Source organism: Pongo pygmaeus, chromosome Y (assembly GCF_028885625.2).
Source record: "Pongo pygmaeus isolate AG05252 chromosome Y, NHGRI_mPonPyg2-v2.0_pri, whole genome shotgun sequence".
In the NCBI taxonomy this organism is placed as follows: Eukaryota; Metazoa; Chordata; class Mammalia; order Primates; family Hominidae; genus Pongo; species Pongo pygmaeus.
This window is the reverse complement of record NC_072397.2, coordinates 10,515,018-10,535,790: the sequence shown is the minus strand read 5'-3', so window position 1 is coordinate 10,535,790 and position 20,773 is coordinate 10,515,018. Positions and strand designations below refer to the sequence as shown.

The window sequence follows — 20,773 nt, the reverse complement described above, 5'->3', positions numbered from 1 at the left end:
AACTGGTGTGAGATGGTATCTCATTGTGGTTTTGATTTGCATTTCTCTGATGGCCAGTGATGGTGAGCATTTTTTCATGTGTTTTTTGGCTGCATAAATGTCTTCTTTTGAGAAGTGTCTGTTCATGTCCTTCGCCCACTTGTTGATGGGGTTGTTTGTTTTTTTCTTGTAAATTTGTTGGAGTTCATTGTAGATTCTGGATATTAGCCCTTTGTCAGATGAGTAGGTTGCAAAAATTTTCTCCAATTTTGTAGGTTGCCTGTTCACTCTGATGGTAGTTTCCTTTGCTGTGCAGAAGCTCTTTAGTTTAATTAGATCCCATTTGTCAATTTTGGCTTTTGTTGCCATTGCTTTTGGTGTTTTAGACATGAAGTCCTTGCCCATGCCTATGTCCTGAATGGTAATGCCTAGGTTTTCTTCTAGGGTTTTTATGGTTTTAGGTCTAACATTTAAGTCTTTAATCCATCTTGAATTGATTTTTGTATAAGGTGTAAGGAAGGGATCCAGTTTCAGCTTTCTACATATGGCTAGCCAGTTTTCCCAGCACCATTTATTAAATAGGGAATCCTTTCCCCATTTCTTGTTTTTGTCAGGTTTGTCAAAGATCAGATACTTGTAGATATGTGGCGTTATTTCTGACGGCTCTGTTCTGTTCCATTGATCTATATCTCTGTTTTGGTACCAGTACCATGCTGTTTTGGTTACTGTAGCCTTGTAGTATAGTTTGAAGTCAGGTAGTGTGATGCCTCCAGCTTTGTTCTTTTGGCTTAGGATTGACTTGGCGATGCGGGCTCTTTTTTGGTTCCATATGAACTTTAAAGTAGTTTTTTCCAATTCTGTGAAGAAAGTCATTGGTAGCTTGATGGGGATGGCATTGAATCTGTAAATTACCTTGGGAAGGATGGCCATTTTCATGATATTGATTCTTCCTACCCATGAGCAAGGAATGTTCTTCCATTTGTTTGTATCCTCTTTTATTTCCTTGAGCAGTGGTTTGTAGTTCTCCTTGAAGAGGTCTTTCACATCCTTTGTAAGTTGGATTCCTAGGTATTTTATTCTCTTTGAAGCAATTGTGAATGGGAGTTCACTCATGATTTGGCTCTCTGTTTGTCTGTTATTGATGTATAAGAATGCTTGTGATTTTTGCACATTGATTTTGTATCCTGAGACTTTGCTGAAGTTGCTTATCAGCTTAAGGAGATTTTGGGCTGAGACAATGGGGTTTTCTAGATATACTATCATGTCATCTGCAAACAAGGACAATTTGACTTCCTCTTTTCCTAATTGAATACCCTTGATTTCCTTCTCCTGCCTAATTGCCCTGGCCAGAACTTCCAACACTATGTTGAATAGAAGTGGCGAGAGAGGGCATCCCTGTCTTGTGCCAGTTTTCAAAGGGAATGCTTCCAGTTTTTGCCCATTCAGTACGATATTGGCTGTGGGTTTGTCATAAATAGCTCTTATTATTTTGAGATACGTCCCATCAATTCCTAATTTATTGAGAGTTTTTAGCATGAAGGGTTGTTGAATTTTGTCAAAGGCCTTTTCTGCATCTATTGAGACAATCATGTGGTTTTTGTCTTTGGTTCTGTTTATATGCTGGATTACATTTATTGATTTGCGTATATTGAACCAGCCTTGCATCCCAGGGATGAAGCCCGCTTGATCATGGTGGATAAGCTTTTTGATGTGCTGCTGGATTCTGTTTGCCCGTATCTTATTGAGGATTTTTGCATCATCAATGTTCATCAAGGATATTGGTCTAAAATTCTCTTTTTTTGTTGTGTCTCTGCCAGGCTTTGGTATCAGGATGATGCTGGCCTCATAAAATGAGTTAGGGAGGATTCCCTCTTTTTCTATTGATTGGAATAGTTTCAGAAGGAATGGTACCAGCTCCTCCTTGTACCTCTGGTAGAATTCGGCTGTGAACCCATCTGGTCCTGGACTTTTTTTGGTTGGTAAGCTATTGATTATTGCCACAATTTCAGCTCCTGTTATTGGTCTATTCAGAGATTCAACTTCTTCCTGGTTTAGTCTTGGGAGGGTGTATGTGTTGAGGAATTTATCCATTTCTTCTAGATTTTCTAGTTTATTTGCATAGAGGTGTTTGTAATATTCTCTGATGGTAGTTTGTATTTCTGTGGGATCGGTGGTGATATCCCCTTTATCATTTTTTATTGCATCTATTTGATTCTTCTCTCTTTTTTTCTTTATTAATCTTGCTAGCGGTCTATCAATTTTGTTGATCCTTTCAAAAAACCAGCTCCTGGATTCATTTATTTTTTGAAGGGTTTTTTGTGTCTCTATTTCCTTCAGTTCTGCTCTGATTTTAGTTATTTCTTGCCTTCTGCTAGCTTTTGAATGTGTTTGCTCTTGCTTTTCTAGTTCTTTAAATTGTGATGTTAGGGTGTCAATTTTGGATCTTTCCTGCTTTCTCTTGTGGGCATTTAGTGCTATAAATTTCCCTCTACACACTGCTTTGAATGCATCCCAGAGATTCTGGTATGTTGTGTCTTTGTTCTCGTTGGTTTCAAAGAACATCTTTATTTCTGCCTTCATTTCGTTATGTACCCAGTAGTCATTCAGGAGCAGGTTGTTCAGTTTCCACGTAGTTGAGCGGTTTTGAGTGAGATTCTTAATCCTGAGTTCTAGCTTGATTGCACTGTGATCTGAGAGACAGTTTGTTACAATTTCTGTTCTTTTACATTTATTGAGGAGATCTTTACTTCCAAGTATATGGTCAATTTTGGAATAGGTGTGGTGTGGTGCTGAAAAAAATGTATATTCTGTTGATTTGGGGTGGAGAGTTCTGTAGATGTCTATTAGGTCTGCTTGGTGCAGAGCTGAGTTCAATTCCTGGGTATCCTTGTTGACTTTCTGTCTCGTTGATCTGTCTAATGTTGACAGTGGGGTGTTAAAGTCTCCCATTATTAATGTGTGGGAGTCTAAGTCTCTTTGTAGGTCACTCAGGACTTGCTTTATGAATCTGGGTGCTCCTGTATTGGGTGCATATATATTTAGGATAGTTAGCTCTTCTTGTTGAATTAATCCCTTTACCATTATGTAATGGCCTTCTTTGTCTCTTTTGATCTTTGTTGGTTTAAAGTCTGTTTTATCAGAGACTAGGATTGCAACCCCTGCCTTTTTTTGTTTTCCATTTGCTTGGTAGATCTTCCTCCATCCTTTTATTTTCAGCCTATGTGTGTCTCTGCACGTGAGATGGGTTTCCTGAATACAGCACACTGATGGGTCTTGAGTCTTTATCCAATTTGCCAGTCTGTGTCTTTTAATTGGAGCATTTAGTCCATTTACATTTAAAGTTAATATTGTTATGTGTGAATCTGATCCTGTCATTATGATGTTAGCTGGATATTTTTCTCGTTAGTTGATGCAGTCTCTTCCTAGTCTCGATGGTCTTTACATTTCGGTATGATTTTGCAGTGGCTGGTACCGGTTGTGCCTTTCCATGTTTAGCGCTTCCTTCAGGAGCTCTTTTAGGGCAGGCCTGGTGGTGACAAAATCTCTCAGCATTTGCTTGTCTGTAAAGTATTTTATTTCTCCTTCACTTATGAAGCTTAGTTTGGCAGGATATGAAATTCTGGGTTGAAAATTCTTTTCTTTAAGAATGTTGAATATTGGCCCCCACTCTCTTCTGGCTTGTAGGGTTTCTGCCGAGAGATCCGCTGTTAGTCTGATGGGCTTCCCTTTGATGGTAACCCGACCTTTCTCTCTGGCTGCCCTTAACATTTTTTCCTTCATTTCAACTTTGGTGAATCTGACAATTATGTGTCTTGGAGTTGCTCTTCTCGAGGAGTATCTTTGTGGCGTTCTCTGTATTTCCTGAATCTGAATGTTGGCCTGCCTTGCTAGATTGGGGAAGTTCTCCTGGATAATATCCTGCAGAGTGTTTTCCAACTTGTTTCCATTCTCCCCGTCACTTTCAGGTACACCAATCAGACGTAGATTTGGTCTTTTCACATAGTCCCACATTTCTTGGAGGCTTTGCTCGTTTCTTTTTATTCTTTTTTCTCTAAACTTCTCTTCTCGCTTCATTTCATTCATTTCATCTTCCAGGGCTGATACCCTTTCTTCCATCTGGTCGCATCGGCTCCTGAGGCTTCTGCATTCTTCACGTAGTTCTCGAGCCTTGGTTTTCAGCTCCATCAGCTCCTTTAAGCACTTCTCTGTATTGGTTATTCTAGTTATACATTCTTCTAAATTTTTTTCAAAGTTTTCAACTTCTTTGCCTTTGGTTTGAATATCCTCCCGTAGCTCGGAGTAATTTGATCGTCTGAAGCCTTCTTCTCTCAGCTCGTCAAAGTCATTCTCCGTCCAGCTTTGTTCCGTTGCTGGTGAGGAACTGCGTTCCTTTGGAGGAGGAGAGGTACTCTGGTTTTTAGAGTTTCCAGTTTTTCTGCTCTGTTTTTTCCCCATCTTTGTGGTTTTATCTACTTTTGGTCTTTGATGATGGTGATGTACAGATGGGTTTTTGGTGTGGATGTCCTTTCTGTTAGTTTTCCTTCTAACAGACAGAACCCTCAGCTGCAGGTCTGTTGGAGTACCTGGCCGGCCGTGTGAGGTGTCAGTCTGCCCCTGCTGGGGGATGCCTCCCAGTTAGGCTGTTTGGGGGTCAGGGGTCAGTCAGCAGGTTCTCAGATCTCCAGCTGCGTGCTGGGAGAACCACTGCTCTCCTCACAGCTGTCAGACAGGGACATTTAAGTCTGCAGAGGTTACTGCTTTCTTTTTGTTTGTCTGTGCCCTGCCCTCAGAGGTGGAGCCTACAGAGGCAGGCAGGCCTCCTTGAGCTGTGGTGGGCTCCACCCAGTTCAAGCTTCCAGGCTGCTTTGTTTACCTAAGCGAGCCTAGGCAATGGCGGGCGCCCCTCCCCCAGCCTCGCTGCCGACTTGCTGTTTGATCTCAGACTGCTGTGCTAGCAATCAGCGAGACTCCGTGGGCGTAGGACCCTCTGAGCCAGGTGCGGGCTATACTCTCCTGGGGCACCGTTTCCTAAGCCCGTCGGAAAAGCACAGTATTCGGGTGGGAGTGGCCCGATTTTCCAGGTGCCGTCTGTCACCCCTGGAAGGGGAACTCCCTGACCCCTTGCGCTTCCCGAGTGAGGCAATGCCTCGCCCCTGCTTCGGCTGGCGCACGGTGCGCTCACCCACTGACCTGCGCCCACTGTCTGGCACTCCCTAGTGAGATGAACACGGTACCTCAGATGGAAATGCAGAAATCACCCGTCTTCTGCGTCGCTCGCGCTGGGAGCTGTAGACCGGAGCTGTTCCTATTCGGCCATCTTGGCTCCTCCTCGACTTTATCTTACTAAATAATCCTAACATGTCTCTCTTGGACTTTATGGGGACCTTTTTAGAATGTCTAAATGTTAGGTAAAAGTAGCAATCTCATTTAAAATTTAAAATTTGAATTGAAAAGTCTGTCAGATATCAACAGCTGAAAATATCTGATTAATACAGAATCATATATTTTGCACAGTGTTGACTAAAAGATTCAAAAATACTAAAAAAACTTTTATTTTAATAAGGCAATACTGTTTTTCAAATAATCCACAGATCAACAAAGACAGTTTGGATCAAACTTTTTTCTTTTTATTTTTTGAAGTTTAATCAAAGGTAAAAATTATTTTACTATATTTTATTAACACTACACAAAAATCTTTAAAAGACAAAACTACATTTTGTCTTTGTATGTGTGTATTATTAATGCTAAACCTATTCTAAATAAAATCTTAGAAACACATCTACCTAATCTTCATAAGTTTGGACCCAAAATTTCTATAAACTTTTATAACTTCTTACAACTGTTTTCAGTCTCTTTTTTCCCTCAGCTTTTCCATATCTATTTCATCTAGTGCCATTTAAAAATTTCTTTAATTTCCTGTAATCCCAGCACTCTGGGAGGCCGAGGCGGGTGGATCACAAGGTCAGGAGATCGAGACCATCCTGGCTAACATGGTGAAACCCTGTCTCTACTAAAAATACAAAAAATTAGCCAGGCATGGTGGTGGGCACCTGTAGTCCCAGCTACTCAGGAGGCTAAGGCAGGAGAATGGTGTGATCTCAGGAGGTGGAGCTTGCAGTGAGCTGAGATTGTGCCACTGCCTGGGCAACAGAGTAAGACTCCAACTAAAAAAAAAAAAAAAAAAATTCTTTAATTTAAAACATCCTTCAAAGAAGCAACTCCTTGAGGGTGAACAGGAGGCAGGACTAGATTGAAACTCCCAGTTGGACGGACAGAGTAGTGTGTGGAGGCTTGCAACATGAAGTTTTGCTCTGGAATGACTGCAGGAATATATTAGAAAAGCCAAGAGAACGCACAGACCATCTCAAGGAAGAGCATTGCTCCTGTAGGACTAGGGAAACAACCCAAATACTGTGAGCGCCCCACTGTGGAAGTGGGAAAGGGAGACTGCCCACCCCCAAAAACACACCCCCAATGGGGAAACTGAATGTCTAGATTATAGGAGAACATTCTGGACTTACCTATAGCTGAGTCAATGTAGAGAGCCACACAAAATACAAGGGTGGAGGAAGCAGTGTAAAAAGCCCTGTGGGCTTGCTGGTTCCCCTAGGAAGCCATTTCTGCCCTGCCTCACGTGGGTCCCTGGAGGGGGTGGCCAGAGGCACTGAGAATGGGCCACAGGGAGACAAAAACCTCCAGCTGAATTTGTAAAATTTGAACCAATTAATGTCTCCTGGCCAGAACTCAAGGGAGGGCACTAATCCGGTGTGCAAACTCCACAGGCAGGGGAAAAATGAACACTCTACTTGCTTTCACACCTGGGATGTGGGGAGCCGAAGGCAAGTTCTCACCCTTGCTCACCTCCAGCCTGGAAAAAGACTTGGTGCTGTTGGCAGGGAGGTGGGAGGGGGCAAGATGGGAGTGATACCAGCCATTTGGGTTGTGTGGGAGTTGGCTGAGGGCTGTGACTGCTGGCTTTTTCTCAATTCCATGAATACCTGGATGACAGAGTAGAGGCAGCCATAATCCTCCTAGCAACATAAATCCATTGACCTGGGAATCTCAACCCCATCACATATAGTCATTGCAGCAAGACCTGCCTGAGTCTGAGTTCAGACATGCTTAGTCCCGCCCCCATCTAATGGTCTTTCCCTGCCCACTCTGGTAACTGAAGGCAAAGGACATATACTCTTGAGAGTACTAGGGCCATGCCCACTGCCTGTTTCTTCCAATACTACACAGCTGATATTCTCTTGAAAGCACCACCTTATGGCAGGAGACCAACCAGCAAAAAAAAAAAAAAAAAAAAAAAAGAATAGTGCATTAAGCAACTGAAGCCAAGGACCCTCACAGAGTACATTTTACCCCACTGCCAACCTCACTGGAGCAGTTGCTGGTATCCATGGCTGACAGGCCCACAGACTGCATTAGAGTCCTGGTAGACCCTTGCTGGGTGCCCAGATGTGGAAAAGAGATAATGATCAACTCGGATCTTAGGAAGCCATGTCCTTAGGAAAAGTGGGAGAGTACTACATCAAAGGAACACCCAATGGGACAAAAGAATCTGAATAACAGTCTTGAGCCCTAGACCTTGAGCCCCAGAGCCTCTCCAAATGAGAAGCAACCAATCAACTCTGATATGACAAAAGATAGTTTTCTAACACCCACCCAAATCACACTAGCTCACCAGAAACGGATCCAAACCAAAAGGACATCCCTGATTTACCTGAAAAGTAATTCAGAAGTTAAGTTATTAAGCTAATCTGAGAAGCACCAGAGAAAGGTGAAGTCCAATCTAAGAAAATTTTCAAAAGATACAATAAGTGAAGGGAGAAATATTCAGTGAAATAGCATAAATAAAAGATGATCAAAACATCAGGAAAAATATACACAGAGAAATGCAAAATGCTCTAGAAAGTCTCAGCAATATAATCAATCAGGAGAAATAACTGCAGAGCTCAAAGACAAGGTCTTCATATTAACCCAATTGAACAAAGATAAAGAAAAAAGAATAATATAAACAAAATATCCAAGAAGTCTGGGATTATGTTAAACAAACAGACCTAAGAATAATTGGCATTCTTGGGGAAGAAAAGGAATTTAAAAGTTTGGAAAACATATTTGGGGAATAAAAAAACAAAGTTCCCTGGCCTTGCTAGATAGCTAGACATCCACATGCAAGAAACTGAAAGAACACCTGGGAAATTCAACACAAATAAATTATTACCTAGGCACATTGTCATCAGGTTATCTAAAATTAATATGAAGGAAAGAATCTTACAAGCTGTGAAGCAAAAGCATCAGGTTACCTATAAAGGAAAACCTATCATATTAACAGCAGATTTCTCAGCAGAAACCCTACAAGCTAGAAGGGATTGGGGGCCCTATATTCAGTTTCTTCAAATAAAATAATTTCAGCTAAGAATTTTGTATCCAGTGAAACTAAGCTTTATAAATGAAGGAAAGATACAGTCTTTTTTTAGACAAACAACTGCTGAGAGAATTCACCACTATCACACCAGCACTGAAAGAACTGCTAAAAGGAGTTCTAAATCTGGAAACAAATCCCGGAAACATATCAAAACACAACCACTTTCAAGCATACATCTCACAGGACCTATATGACAAAAATACAATTTAAAACAAACAAACAAAAAGTACATGTACAACAAATGGCATGATGAATGGAATGGTATCTCACATCTCAACACTAATGTTGAATGCAAATGGCCTAAATGTTCTACTTAAAAGATACAGAATTGCAGAATGGATAAAAACTTACCAACCAAATATCTGCTGCCTTCAAGAGACTAACCTAACACCTAAGCACTCACATAAACTTAAGGTTAAAGGGTGGAAAAAGACATTCCATGCAAATGTACACCAAAAGCAAGCAGGGGCAGCTATTATTATAGCAGATAAAGTTAAAAGCAACAGCAGTTAAAAATTACACAGAGAGAGGTCAGGCATGGTGGCTCACACCTGTAATCCCAGCACTTTGGGAGGCTGAGGCAGGCAGTTCATGAGGTCGGGAGATCAAGACCATCCTAGCTAACACAGTGACACAGTGAAACCCCATCTTTCCTAAAAAATACAAAAATATTAGCCAGGTGTGGTGGTGGGCACCTGTAGTCCCAGCTACTTGGGAGGCTGAGGCAGGAGAATGGTGTGAACCCAGGATGCAGAGGTTGCAGTGAGCCGAGATCCTACCACTGCACACTCCAGCCTAGGTGACAGAGAGAGATTCTATCTCCAAAAAAAAAAAAAAAAAAAAAAAGAAAAAAAAATTACACAGAGAGGCATTAGAGGCATTATATAATGATAAAAACCTTCTCCAACAAGAAAGTATCTCCATCCTAAATATATATCTACTTAACACTGGAACTCTCAAGTTTAAAAAACAATTATTACTAGACGTAAGAAATGAGACAGACAGCAACACAATAATAGTGAGAACTTCAATACTTTTATTGACAGCACTAGACATGCCATCAAGACAGAAAGTCAAGAAAGAAACAATGGATTTAAATTATACCCTGGAACAAATGGGCTTAACAGATATATACAGAACATTCTACCCACCAACCATAGAATATACATTCTATTCTACAGCACATGAAACTTTCTCCAAGATAGATCACATAATAGGCCACGAAAGGAGGCTCAATACATTTAAGGAAATTGAAATTACACAAGTACTCTGTCAGGCCACGGTGAAATAAAACTAGAAGCCTACTCCAAAGGATTCTTCAAACCCATGCAGATACATGAAAATTAAATAACCTACTTCTGAATGATTATTGCATCAATAATGAAGTCATGATCAAAATCTACAAATTTTTCAAATTGAATGACAAGAGGTGACACAACCTCTCTCAAAAGCCCTGGTATACAGCAAAGGCAGTGCTAATAGAAAAGTTCCTTGCCCTAAATGTCCTACATCAAAAAGTCTGAAAGAAAACAACAAACAATCTAAGGTCACACTTCAAGGAACTAGAGTAATAAGAACAAACAAAATCCAAACCCAGCAGAAGAAGAGAAATAACCAGTATCAGAGCAGAACTAAATTAAATTGAAATATAAAAATAAAAAAGATAAAAACCTGGTTCTTCAAAAAGATAAATAAAATTGGTAGACCATTAAGAAGATTAACTAAGAAAAGATGAGAGAAAATCTAAATAAGCTCAATTAGAAACAAAATGGGAACTATTACAATTGACAAAACAGAAATACAAAAAACAAAACAAAAAGCATTCAAGGTTACTGTGAACACCTTTACAGACATAAACTAGAAAACCTAGAAAAGATGGATAAATTCCTGGAAACATACAGCCCTCCTAGGTAAAATCAGAAAGAATTAGATACCCTGAACAGACCGATAACATCCAACAAGAGTAAAATGGCAATTCAAAATACTGCCCACAAAAAAAAGTACAGTACCAAATGGATTCACAGCAGAATTCTACCAGATATTCAAAGAAGAATTAGTATCAATCCCTAGTGACATTATTCCACAAGATAAAGAGGAAACCCTCCCTAATTCATTCTGGGAAGGCAGTATCATCCTAATACCAAAACCAAGAAAGGATATAACCAAAATAGAAAACTACAGACCAATTTCCTTGATGAACATAGATGCTAAAATCCTTAACAAAATACTAAATGAAAGTAACAAAATATTAAATAAAAATAACAAAAAAATCCAACAATATATGAAAAAGGATAATTCATCATGATCAAGTGGGTTTTGTACCAGGGAGGCCAGGATGGTTTAATATTCAGAATACAATAAATGTGATACACCGTATAAACAGAATTAAAAACAAAAAATCACATGATTATGTTAATGGATGCAGAAAAAGCATTAAACAAAATCCAGCATCTATTTTTAATTAAAACTCTCAGCAAAATTGGCATACAAAGGACATACTTCAATGTGACACAAGCCATCTGTGACAAACCCACACCCAACATAATACTGAATGGAGAAAAGTTGAAAGAATTTCCTCTGAGGCCTGGAACAAGACAAGAATGCCCAGTCTCACTGTCCTCTTCAACATATCACTGGAAGTCCTAGCCAGAGCAATCTGACAAGAGAAAAAAGTAAATGGCATCAAAGTCATTAAAGAGAAAGTCAAACTGTCATTTTTTGCTGATGATGTGGTTATTGACCTAGAAAACACTAAAGATTCTTCAAGAAAGCTCCTAGAATGATAAACGAATTCAGCAAAGTTTCTGTATACAAAATTAATGTACACAATTCAGTAGCTCTTCTATAAAACAACATTGAACAAGCAGAGAAACAAATCAAGAACTCAACCCCTTTTACAATAGCTGCAAAAAATAAAATACTTAGGAATATACCTAACCAAAGAGGTAAAAACTTCTACAAGGTAAACTACAAAACTGCTGAAATAAATTATAAATGACACAAACAAATGAAAACACATTCTATGCTCATGGATGGTTAGAATCATATTGTAAAAATGACCATACTGCCAAAAGCAATCTACCAATTTAATGCAATTTTCATGAAAACACCACCATCATTCTTCACAGAGTTAGAAAAAAACAATTTTAAAATTCATATGAAACCAAAAAAGAGCCCACATAGACAAAGCAAGACTAAGCAAAAAGAATGAATCTCTGGGCATCACATTACCTGATTTCTAACTATACTATCATGCCACAGTCACCAAAACAAGATGGTACTGGTATAAAAATAGGACATAGACCAATGGAATAGAATAAAGAACCCAGAGATAAACCCAAATACTTACAGCCAACTGATCCTCAACAAAGCAAGCAAAAACATAAAGTAGGGACAGGATACCATATTTAACAAATGGTGCTAAGATAATTGGCCATATGTGGGAGAATAAAATTGGATTTTCATCTCTTACCTTATACAAAAATCACCTGAAGATGTATCAAGGACCTAAATCTAAGACCTGAAACTATAAAAATCCTAGAAGATAACATTGGAGAAACCCTTCTAGACATTTGCTTTGACAAGGATTTCATGACCAATAACCAAGAAGGAAATACAATAAAAACAAAGATAAATAGCTATGACCTAATTAAACTAAAGAACTTTTGCATGGCAAAAGGGACAATCAGCAGAGTAAACAGACAACCCATGGAGTGTGAGAAAATATTTACAATCTATATATCTGTCAAAGGAGTAATATCCAGAATCTACAAGGAACTCAAACAAATTAGCAAGAAAAAATCAAACAATCCTATCAAAAATTGGGCTAAGGACATGAATATACAATTCTCAAAAGAAGATATACAAATGGCCAACAAACATATGAAAAATGGTCTACATCACTAATGATCAGGGAAATGATCAGGAAACACAATGTGTTACCTACCACCTTCCTTCTGCAAGAATGGCCATAATAAAAGAAATAAAAAATTATAGATGTTGGTGTAGATGCGGTGAACAGGAAACACTTCTACAATTCTAGTGGGAATGTAAACTAATACAACCACTATGGAAAAAAATGTGCAAATTACTTAAAGGACTAAAAGTAGAACTACAATTTGATCCAGCAATTCCATTACTGGGGTACTTACCCAAGGGAAAGCTGTCATTATATGAAAAAGACAGTTGCACATGTGTGTTTATAGTAGCCCAATTTGCAATTGCAAAAACCTGGGACCAACACAAATGTCAATCAGTCAACAAGTGGATAAAGACACTGTGGTGTGTATGTATGTGCATATATATACACATACATGATGAAATACAAATAATACTCAGCTATAAAAAGAAATAAACTAACGACATTCACAGTGACCTGGATGACACTGGAGACTATTATTCTAAGTGAAGTAACTCCAGAATGGAAAACCAAACATTGTACATTCTCACTCATAAGTGGGAACTAAGCTATGAGAATGCAAAGGCATAAGAATAACACAAACGACTTTTGGGACTCAGGAAGAAAGGCTGGGAAGGGATGAGGAATAAAAGATCACAAATTGATTGCAGTGTATACTGCTCAGGGGATGGTGCACCAAAATCTCATAAATAGCCACTAAAGAACATAATCATGTAACTGAACACCACCTGTTCCCCAATAACCTATGGAAATATAAAAATTTAATTAAAAATAACTTTAAATAATATCTAAGCTAAAGAAAATTATACATTTTCTTCAACCAAAACCACATACTAATGACTTCTTTGTATGATTTCTTACCAAAAACACATTCTACTTACCTTTTGTACTCTGCACATAGAATTTTTAAAAAAATTCTGATAGGTTAAATTACCTGTATTATTTACAATGTTAACTTTTAATAACCTTAATTTTTAGTAAAACACTTAGAAAGCAATTTTAATTGTCATTCAAGTGAAGATGACAGGATAGAGGACAAACCTGTGAAGTTAATGCCTAGAAAGTCCAATGTCTCTCAGCATGGCCAAAAAGCAGGGCTAGATGAAGAATTGGGCCATATTGTGATTGGATTTGCTTTGTATCTGGTAAACCCAGGCACTGCAAAAACACAATGTCCCGAAGCCTCACCATAAGGCTCAAAACCAAAAACTTCACCAACATGCCTATTAATTTTATACCAGAAGCATCACAGAAGCATGGTTTATTACCTTACCGAAATATCTGTCAGCGAAAGTATAAACCTTTCTGAAAAATAGATATGGGCAAAAATCTTAACATTCTAAAGACATTTTATTTTACTAACAATTTTAAAATGGGCTTTTATTATCAAAGATTACCACAGTCATATAAAGTTAAAAAACATTTGGACTTATTTACTTGATGTATCAGTATTTATTTATTTACAAGTCAATTTGGTATCATGTAGACATATGTAAACACAGACATGTGCACAAATACATACAACACTACAAATATAAATACAAATTGTAGCTTTAATTTTAAAATTTCAGCAGTGAGATAGGGCTCATTTTAGCCATGAAAGCTCAGTATTTCAAAAGAACAGTTGTATTAAATTTTATCTCTGCCTAAAGTTTGTCTGTGCTGAGCAACCAAGCCCTTATCAGGTTTTAGAGAAAAGAGAAAAGCAAATTTATACATCAAAAAACACAGAGAATTTAAACAATTTTTTAAGAAAGGTATTAAAAATGGGAGAGGTGAAGCAAAGTGTCAGAATAGAAAGCTCCACTGATTGTTCCTCCCACAAGTCACCAATTTAACAAGTATCTACACAGAAAAAACACCATAAGAATCAAAAATCAGGTCAGGACTCATAGTATGTGTTTATAACTTCATATCACTGAAAGAAGCACTGACGAGATAGAAAAACAAATTCCTGAATTACTGATGCCACCTCTTCCCCACCATCCTAAATCAGTGGTATGGTGTGGAGAGCATCTCTGGGCACTGGGAAAGGGAGAACAATAATTTTGAGGCATTGAAATCAGTGCTGTCCTTTTAGAGCAGAAAGGAAAACCAGAACTAACTCAGCCAAGACCCCGTCTTGGAGGGAACACTGAAATAAGCCCTAGCCAGATAGGAATTACTGAATGCAGTGATCTAAATTTGCTACAGTACTCTGTGTCTCTAACTAAACTTAAGAGACAGTTTAGGCCACAAGAACTGCAACTATTAGGTGAATTCTAGTGCTGAACTAGGCCAAAGACAGTAGCCTGAGGGGGCACATGGTATACTGAGAAACTAGCTGGGAAAGACAAGGGAATGCTGGCATTACTCCTCACCTAATTTCAGGATAAATAGCTTATGACTCCGAAAGAGCCCCCTTCTTCTTATTGAGGAGAGGAGAGAAACTAATGGGAATAAGTTAGTTTTGCATCTAGCATACCAGGTCAGCCACAGCAGAACACGGCACTGGTTTGTGTGGTGAGGCCTCTATTTCAAGCCCTACAATGCAGATGACATTTCTAGACACACCATGGGCCAGAAGGAAACTTGCTGCCTTGAAGGAAAAGTCTCAGGCTTGGCAGCATTCACCAACTGCTGACTGAAGAGCCCTTGGCCCCTGAATAACCAGCAGTGACACCCAGATATTACATTGAGGGTCTTGGATGAAGCTCAGAGACTTGCTGGCTTCAGGTGAAACTCAGCACATTACCAGTTGTGGCTAAGAGGCAAAACAACTTTCTGCTCAAGGAAAGCAATGGAAAAGTAAAGGGATTTTTGTCTTTCACCGTAGGTACCAGCATGGCCACAGGAAGGTAGAGCATCAGGCAGGTGCCCGGAGAGTCCCTAATTTTAGGATTTGATTTTTGGATAGTATCTGTAAACCTTCCCTGGGCAGAGAGATACCCATGGCCCTGAAAGGTGAGTACCAGGCTAGACAGCATTCATCATAAGCTGACTTAGGTGACACTAGGCTATAAGGGATCATCAGTTGTAGGTGACACTGGGCCTTAAGGGATCATCAGTTGCAGTCTGAGAGTATTCCTCATAATCTGGAGTGACAGTGGCCACAGGGTGAGGTTCCACTGTCTTTGGAAAGGAGAGAGTGGAAAGGACTGCATTTTGTTGTTTGTGTGGCACTTCTAAACCCATGAGGGGCTTGAGAAAAATTGCTTCCTTGAAAAGAAGGACAAAATTTTGGCTAGCTTTGCCACCTGCCAATTGTAGAACCTCAGGATCTGGAGCAAACACAGGGAGTAACCACGGAGTGGTTACCAGAGGCCTTGTGTGAGACCTAGCCGTGAGATGGCTTCAAATCTGACTTAGCATTTATAGTAGTGGTGGCAAAACGCCTACTTGTGTCACTCCACTTTCAGCTTTAGCTGCCTCACAACAAAAACAGAAAGAGACTGTATGTTTGTGAGCAAATGAGGGAGGAGAAGAAGCATATTTGCCTGGTAATCTAGGGAGTTCTCCTGGATCCTGTCCAAGACCACCAAAATGGTACCTCTATGACACTGCAAGCACCAGAATGTCACTGGGCTTGGAGTGTCCCCTAAACCAGAAACAGCTTGAATTGCAACATTCAAGTCTTTTCTAATATCTAGAAAATCTTCTCAAGAAGGATGGCTAATAAACCCACATAATGAAGACCACAATAGATACCTAACTCTTCAATGCTGAGACACCAAAGAGCATCTATTAGCATAAACAATATGTAGGGAAATGTGATCTCACTAAACGAACAGAATAAGACACCAAGGACCAATCCTGGGGAAACAGAGGTATGTGACCTGTCAGATGGAGAACTCAAAACATCTGTGTTAAGATAACTCAAAGAAATTAGAGATAACACAGAGAATAAATGCAGATTCTATCAGATATATTTAACAAAAATATTAAAATAATTTAAAAGAGTTAGGCACAAATTCTTGAGCTAATAAATGCAAATGGCTTACTGGTAAATGCCTCAGAGTCCTTTAATAGCAGAATGGATCAAGCAGAAGAAAGAATTAGTAGGATTAAAGACAGGCTATTTGAAAACACACAGTCAAAAGAGAGAATAGAAAAAAAAAAAAAAGCATGCCTACAGGATCTATAAAATAGCCTAAAAATGGCATATCTGAGTTATTGGCTTGAAAGAGACAGTGAGGAAAAAGATAGACGTAGGAAGCTTATTCAAAGGGATAAGAACAGAGAACTTCCCAAACCAAGAGAAACATATCTCTATCTAAGTACAAGAAGGTTATAGAACCCCAAGAGATTTAACCCAAAGAAGACTGCCTCAAGGCATTTAATAGTCCAACTTGCAAAGGTCAGGGATAAAGAAATGATCCTAAAGGCAGCAGGAGAAAAATAACAAATAACATACAATGGAGTTCTAACACATCTAGCAGAAGACTTTTAGTGAAAACTTCAGAGGTCAAGAGAGAGTGGCATAATATATTTAAAATGCTGATGAAAAAAAGTTACCCTAGAATAGTATAACTGGTGAAAATATCCTTCAAACAAAAGGGAGAAATAAAGACTTTTCTAGACAAACAAAATCTGAAATGGTTTTGATATAAGATGATATAACAACTTTAAATAAATATGCCCACAACACTGAAACACCCATGTATATAAAGGAAATATAATTAGAGGTAAAGACAAAAATAGAACCCAGAACAATAATAATAGCTGGAGACTTTAACACTCTGCTTTCAGCCATGGACAGATCTTCCAGACAGAAAATAAGAAACAACAGCCTTAATCTACACTACAGACCAAATGGATCTAATAGATATTTGCAGAGTATTTTATTCAAGATTCAAGATCTGCAGAGTACACATTGTTTTTCCTCAGCATATGGATCATTCTCAAGGATAGACCATATGTTAAGACATAAAACAAGTCTTAAAATATTCAAAAATTGAAATAATATCAAACATCTTCTCGGACCACAATTAAATAAAACTAGAAATTAATAACAAGAGAAAGTTTGGAAGTTAATGGAAATTAATGAATACAGGGAACTTAAACAAGATGGTCCTAAATAACAAGAGGGTAAATGAAGAAATAGAAAATTAAAAATTTTTTTCAAACAAATGATAATGGAAACGTAACATATCTATGAGACACAAAAAAGGAGTACTAAAATGAAAGTTTGTAAGTCCTATATCAAAAAAGAGGAAAATTTCAAATAAACAATCTAACAATGCATCTTAAGAACTAGAAAACAAGAGCAAACCAAACCTAAAACTAGTAGAAGAAAAGAATAAAGATCAGAGCAGAAATATATAAAATTGAAGAAAAAAATACAAAAGATCAATTAAACAAAAATTGCTATTTTTGAAAAGTTAAACAAAATTGACACCTTTAGAAAGACTAAAAAAGAGAGATGATTTAAATAAGTAAAATTATAAATGAAAAAGCAGACATTACAACTGATACTACAGAAATTTGAGGGATTATTCTTGGCTACTATGAAGAGTATATGCCAACAATTAGGAAAATCTGGAGGAAATGAACACATTCCTACATACATACAGCCTACCAAAATTAAACTAGGAAGAAATCCAAAACCTGAACAGACCAATAACAAGTGATGAAATTAGAATCATGATAAAATATCTCTCAATAAGAAAAACCTGGGACTTTATGGCTTGTCCCAGGTTTTTCTGAATTCTACTCAATATTGAAAGTAGAATACTGATCCTAAGCAAAACTATTCTGAAATATAGTGGAAGACAGAATACTTGTAACCTCATTCTGCAAGGCCTGCGTTAACCTGATTTCAAAACATGAGACAGGTCAAAACCATAGAAAAGCACAGGCCAATATCTCTGATAAATATTGATGCAAAAATCCTCAACAAAATATTAGCAAACATAATTCAAAAACACATTAGAGAAATCATTCATCATGACCAAGTGGGATTTATTCTAGGGATGACAGGATGGCTCAACATGCGCAAATCAATCAGTGTAATACATCATGTCAACAAATGAAAAATGTAAACCATATGATCTTTTCAATTGATGCTGAAAAATCAGGTGATAAAATTTAACATTTCTTTATTATAATAACCCTGAAAGAATTGGATTAGAAGAAACATACCTAACATACCTCAAATAATAAAAGTCACATATGTCAGACATGCAGCTAGTATGCTGAATGGGGAAGAAATGAAAAGGCTTTGTTTAAGATCTGAAACACAATAAGGATGCTCATTGTCACCACTATTATTCAGCACAGTTCTGGAAATCCTAGCTAGAGCAATCAGACAAGAGAAAGATATAAATCACATTACATTAGGAATAAAGAAATCAAATTATCATGGTTTGCAGATGATAAAATTGAACGTTTTGAACATCTTAAAAGATTTCACAAAAGATTATTAGAACTGATAAATTTAGTAAAATTGCAGGATACAAAATCAACATACAAAAATCTGTAGCATTTCTATATGCCAACTCCAATAAATCTGAAAAAGCAATAAAAAAGTAATTTCACTTACAAAATCACACATAAAATTAAACACTCCGGAATTAACTGAAGAGGTGAAAGATTGCTATAATAAAAACTATAAAACATTAATAAAAGAAATTTAAAAGGACACCAAAAAGATGGAAAAAGTTTCCATGTTTATGGATTACGAGTGTCAAAGCAACGATATTTTCACAGAAATAGAAAAAGGAATTCTGTAAGTTATATAAAACCACAAAAATCTAGAACGGCTAAAGATATTCTACACAAAGAGAAAAAAACTGGAGGAATTACATTACCTGATCTCAAATTAAATACAGAACTATAGTAGCCTAAATAGCATGATACTGCCATATAAAGAGACACAGGGACGAGGGGAATATAAAAGAAAATCTAGACACAAATCCAAACATTTTCAATCAACTTATTTTTGACAAAGGTACCAAGAACCTACACTGGGCAAAAGACAGTCTCATCAACAAATGGTGCTGGGAAAACTGGAAATTAGACAATATCTCTTACCCCATCTCAAAAATCAAATCAAACTAAATTATAAACTTAGATCTAAGACCTCAAACTATAAAGCTACAGTAAGACAACTTTGGAGAAAATCTCAAAGACATTAGTCTGGACAAAAATTTCTTGGGCAATACCTCACAAGGGCAGGCAACCAAAGAAAGATGAACAAATGGGATCACATGAAGTTAAAAAGCTTCCGCACAGCAGTGAATATAACCAACAAAAAAGAGACAACAGAATGTGAGCAAATATTTGGTATATACCCATCTGACAGGGTTTTAATAACCATAATATATAAGGAGCTCGAACAACTCCTATAGAAAAACATCTAATAATCCAATTAAAAATAGACAAAAAAATTGAATAGACATTTCTGAAAAGACATGCAAATGACAAACAAGCATATGAAAATGTACTCAACATCATCAATCATCAGATAAATGCAAATCAAAACTGCAATTACATATCATCATATCAGTTAAAATGGCTTTTTTTTTTTTTTTTTCTAATAACAAATGCTGGTAACGGTATGGAGAAAAGGGAATCCTCATATACTGTTGGTGGGAATGTAAATTAGTACAACCAGTATGGAGAATACAAAAGATCCAGAACAGCCAAAGATATTCTACACAGAGAACAAAACTGAAGGAATTACATTACCTGATTTCAAATTAAATATAGAACTATAGTAGCCAAAATAGCATGATACTGCCATATAAACAGACACAGAGACCAAGGGAACATAAAAGAAAATCTACGCACAAATCCAAACATTTTCAGTCAACTCATTTTGAAGGTTCTTCACAAAACTAAAAGTTGAGCTACCACATGATCCAGTAATCCCACTGTTGGATATATGCCCACCTCCCCCACCGCCCCCCGCACACACAAAGGAAATTAATATATTGAGAGATACCTGCACTCCTATGTTTTTTCCAGTAGTGTTTACAATAGCTAAGATTTGGAAGCAGTAAAAGTGTCCATCAACAGATAAATGGATACACAAAATGTTGCGTTTATAGGCAATAGAGTAGTATTCACCCGTAAGAAATAATGAGGTCCAGTCAGCTGCAACAACATGGATAGAACTGGAGGTTATTATGTCAAGTAAAATATGTCAGGCACAGAAAGACAAATATTGCATTTTCTTACTTATTTGTAAGATTTAACTATCAAAACAATTACACTCATGGAGATAGAAAGCAGAATGGTGATTACCAGAGGCTGGGACAGGTACTGGGTGGCAGCGGGTAAGGTGAGGTTGTTAACGGGTAAACAAAAATAAATAGAAAGAAAGAATAAGACCTACTATTTGACAGTACAACAGAGTGACCACAGTCGATAATAATTGAATATTTTAAAATATCTTAAAGGGTACAGATTTTTGTAACTTGAAGGATAAATGCTTGAGGGCATGGATACCCCATCATGATGTA

At 37.7% G+C, this 20,773-nt stretch overlaps 1 protein-coding gene across 3 annotated transcripts in view; it reads right to left on the bottom strand.

Annotated features, from left to right (window-relative positions):
- Positions 1-3,168: 3,168 nt before the first annotated feature.
- Positions 3,169-20,773, bottom strand: part of EIF1AY (eukaryotic translation initiation factor 1A Y-linked) — a 70,329-nt gene continuing 52,724 nt past the window's right edge. Inside the window, exon 7 of one of the 3 annotated variants that reach the window (XM_063660947.1) lies at positions 3,169-6,143. In XM_063660947.1, the coding sequence (XP_063517017.1) occupies positions 6,078-6,143 (66 nt within the window). In that variant the 3' untranslated portion in view covers positions 3,169-6,077. Of the gene's footprint in view, positions 6,144-10,786; positions 11,067-20,773 lie in introns of those variants that run through there. The other 2 variants (XM_063660946.1, XM_063660945.1) reach the window with 2 other exon arrangements.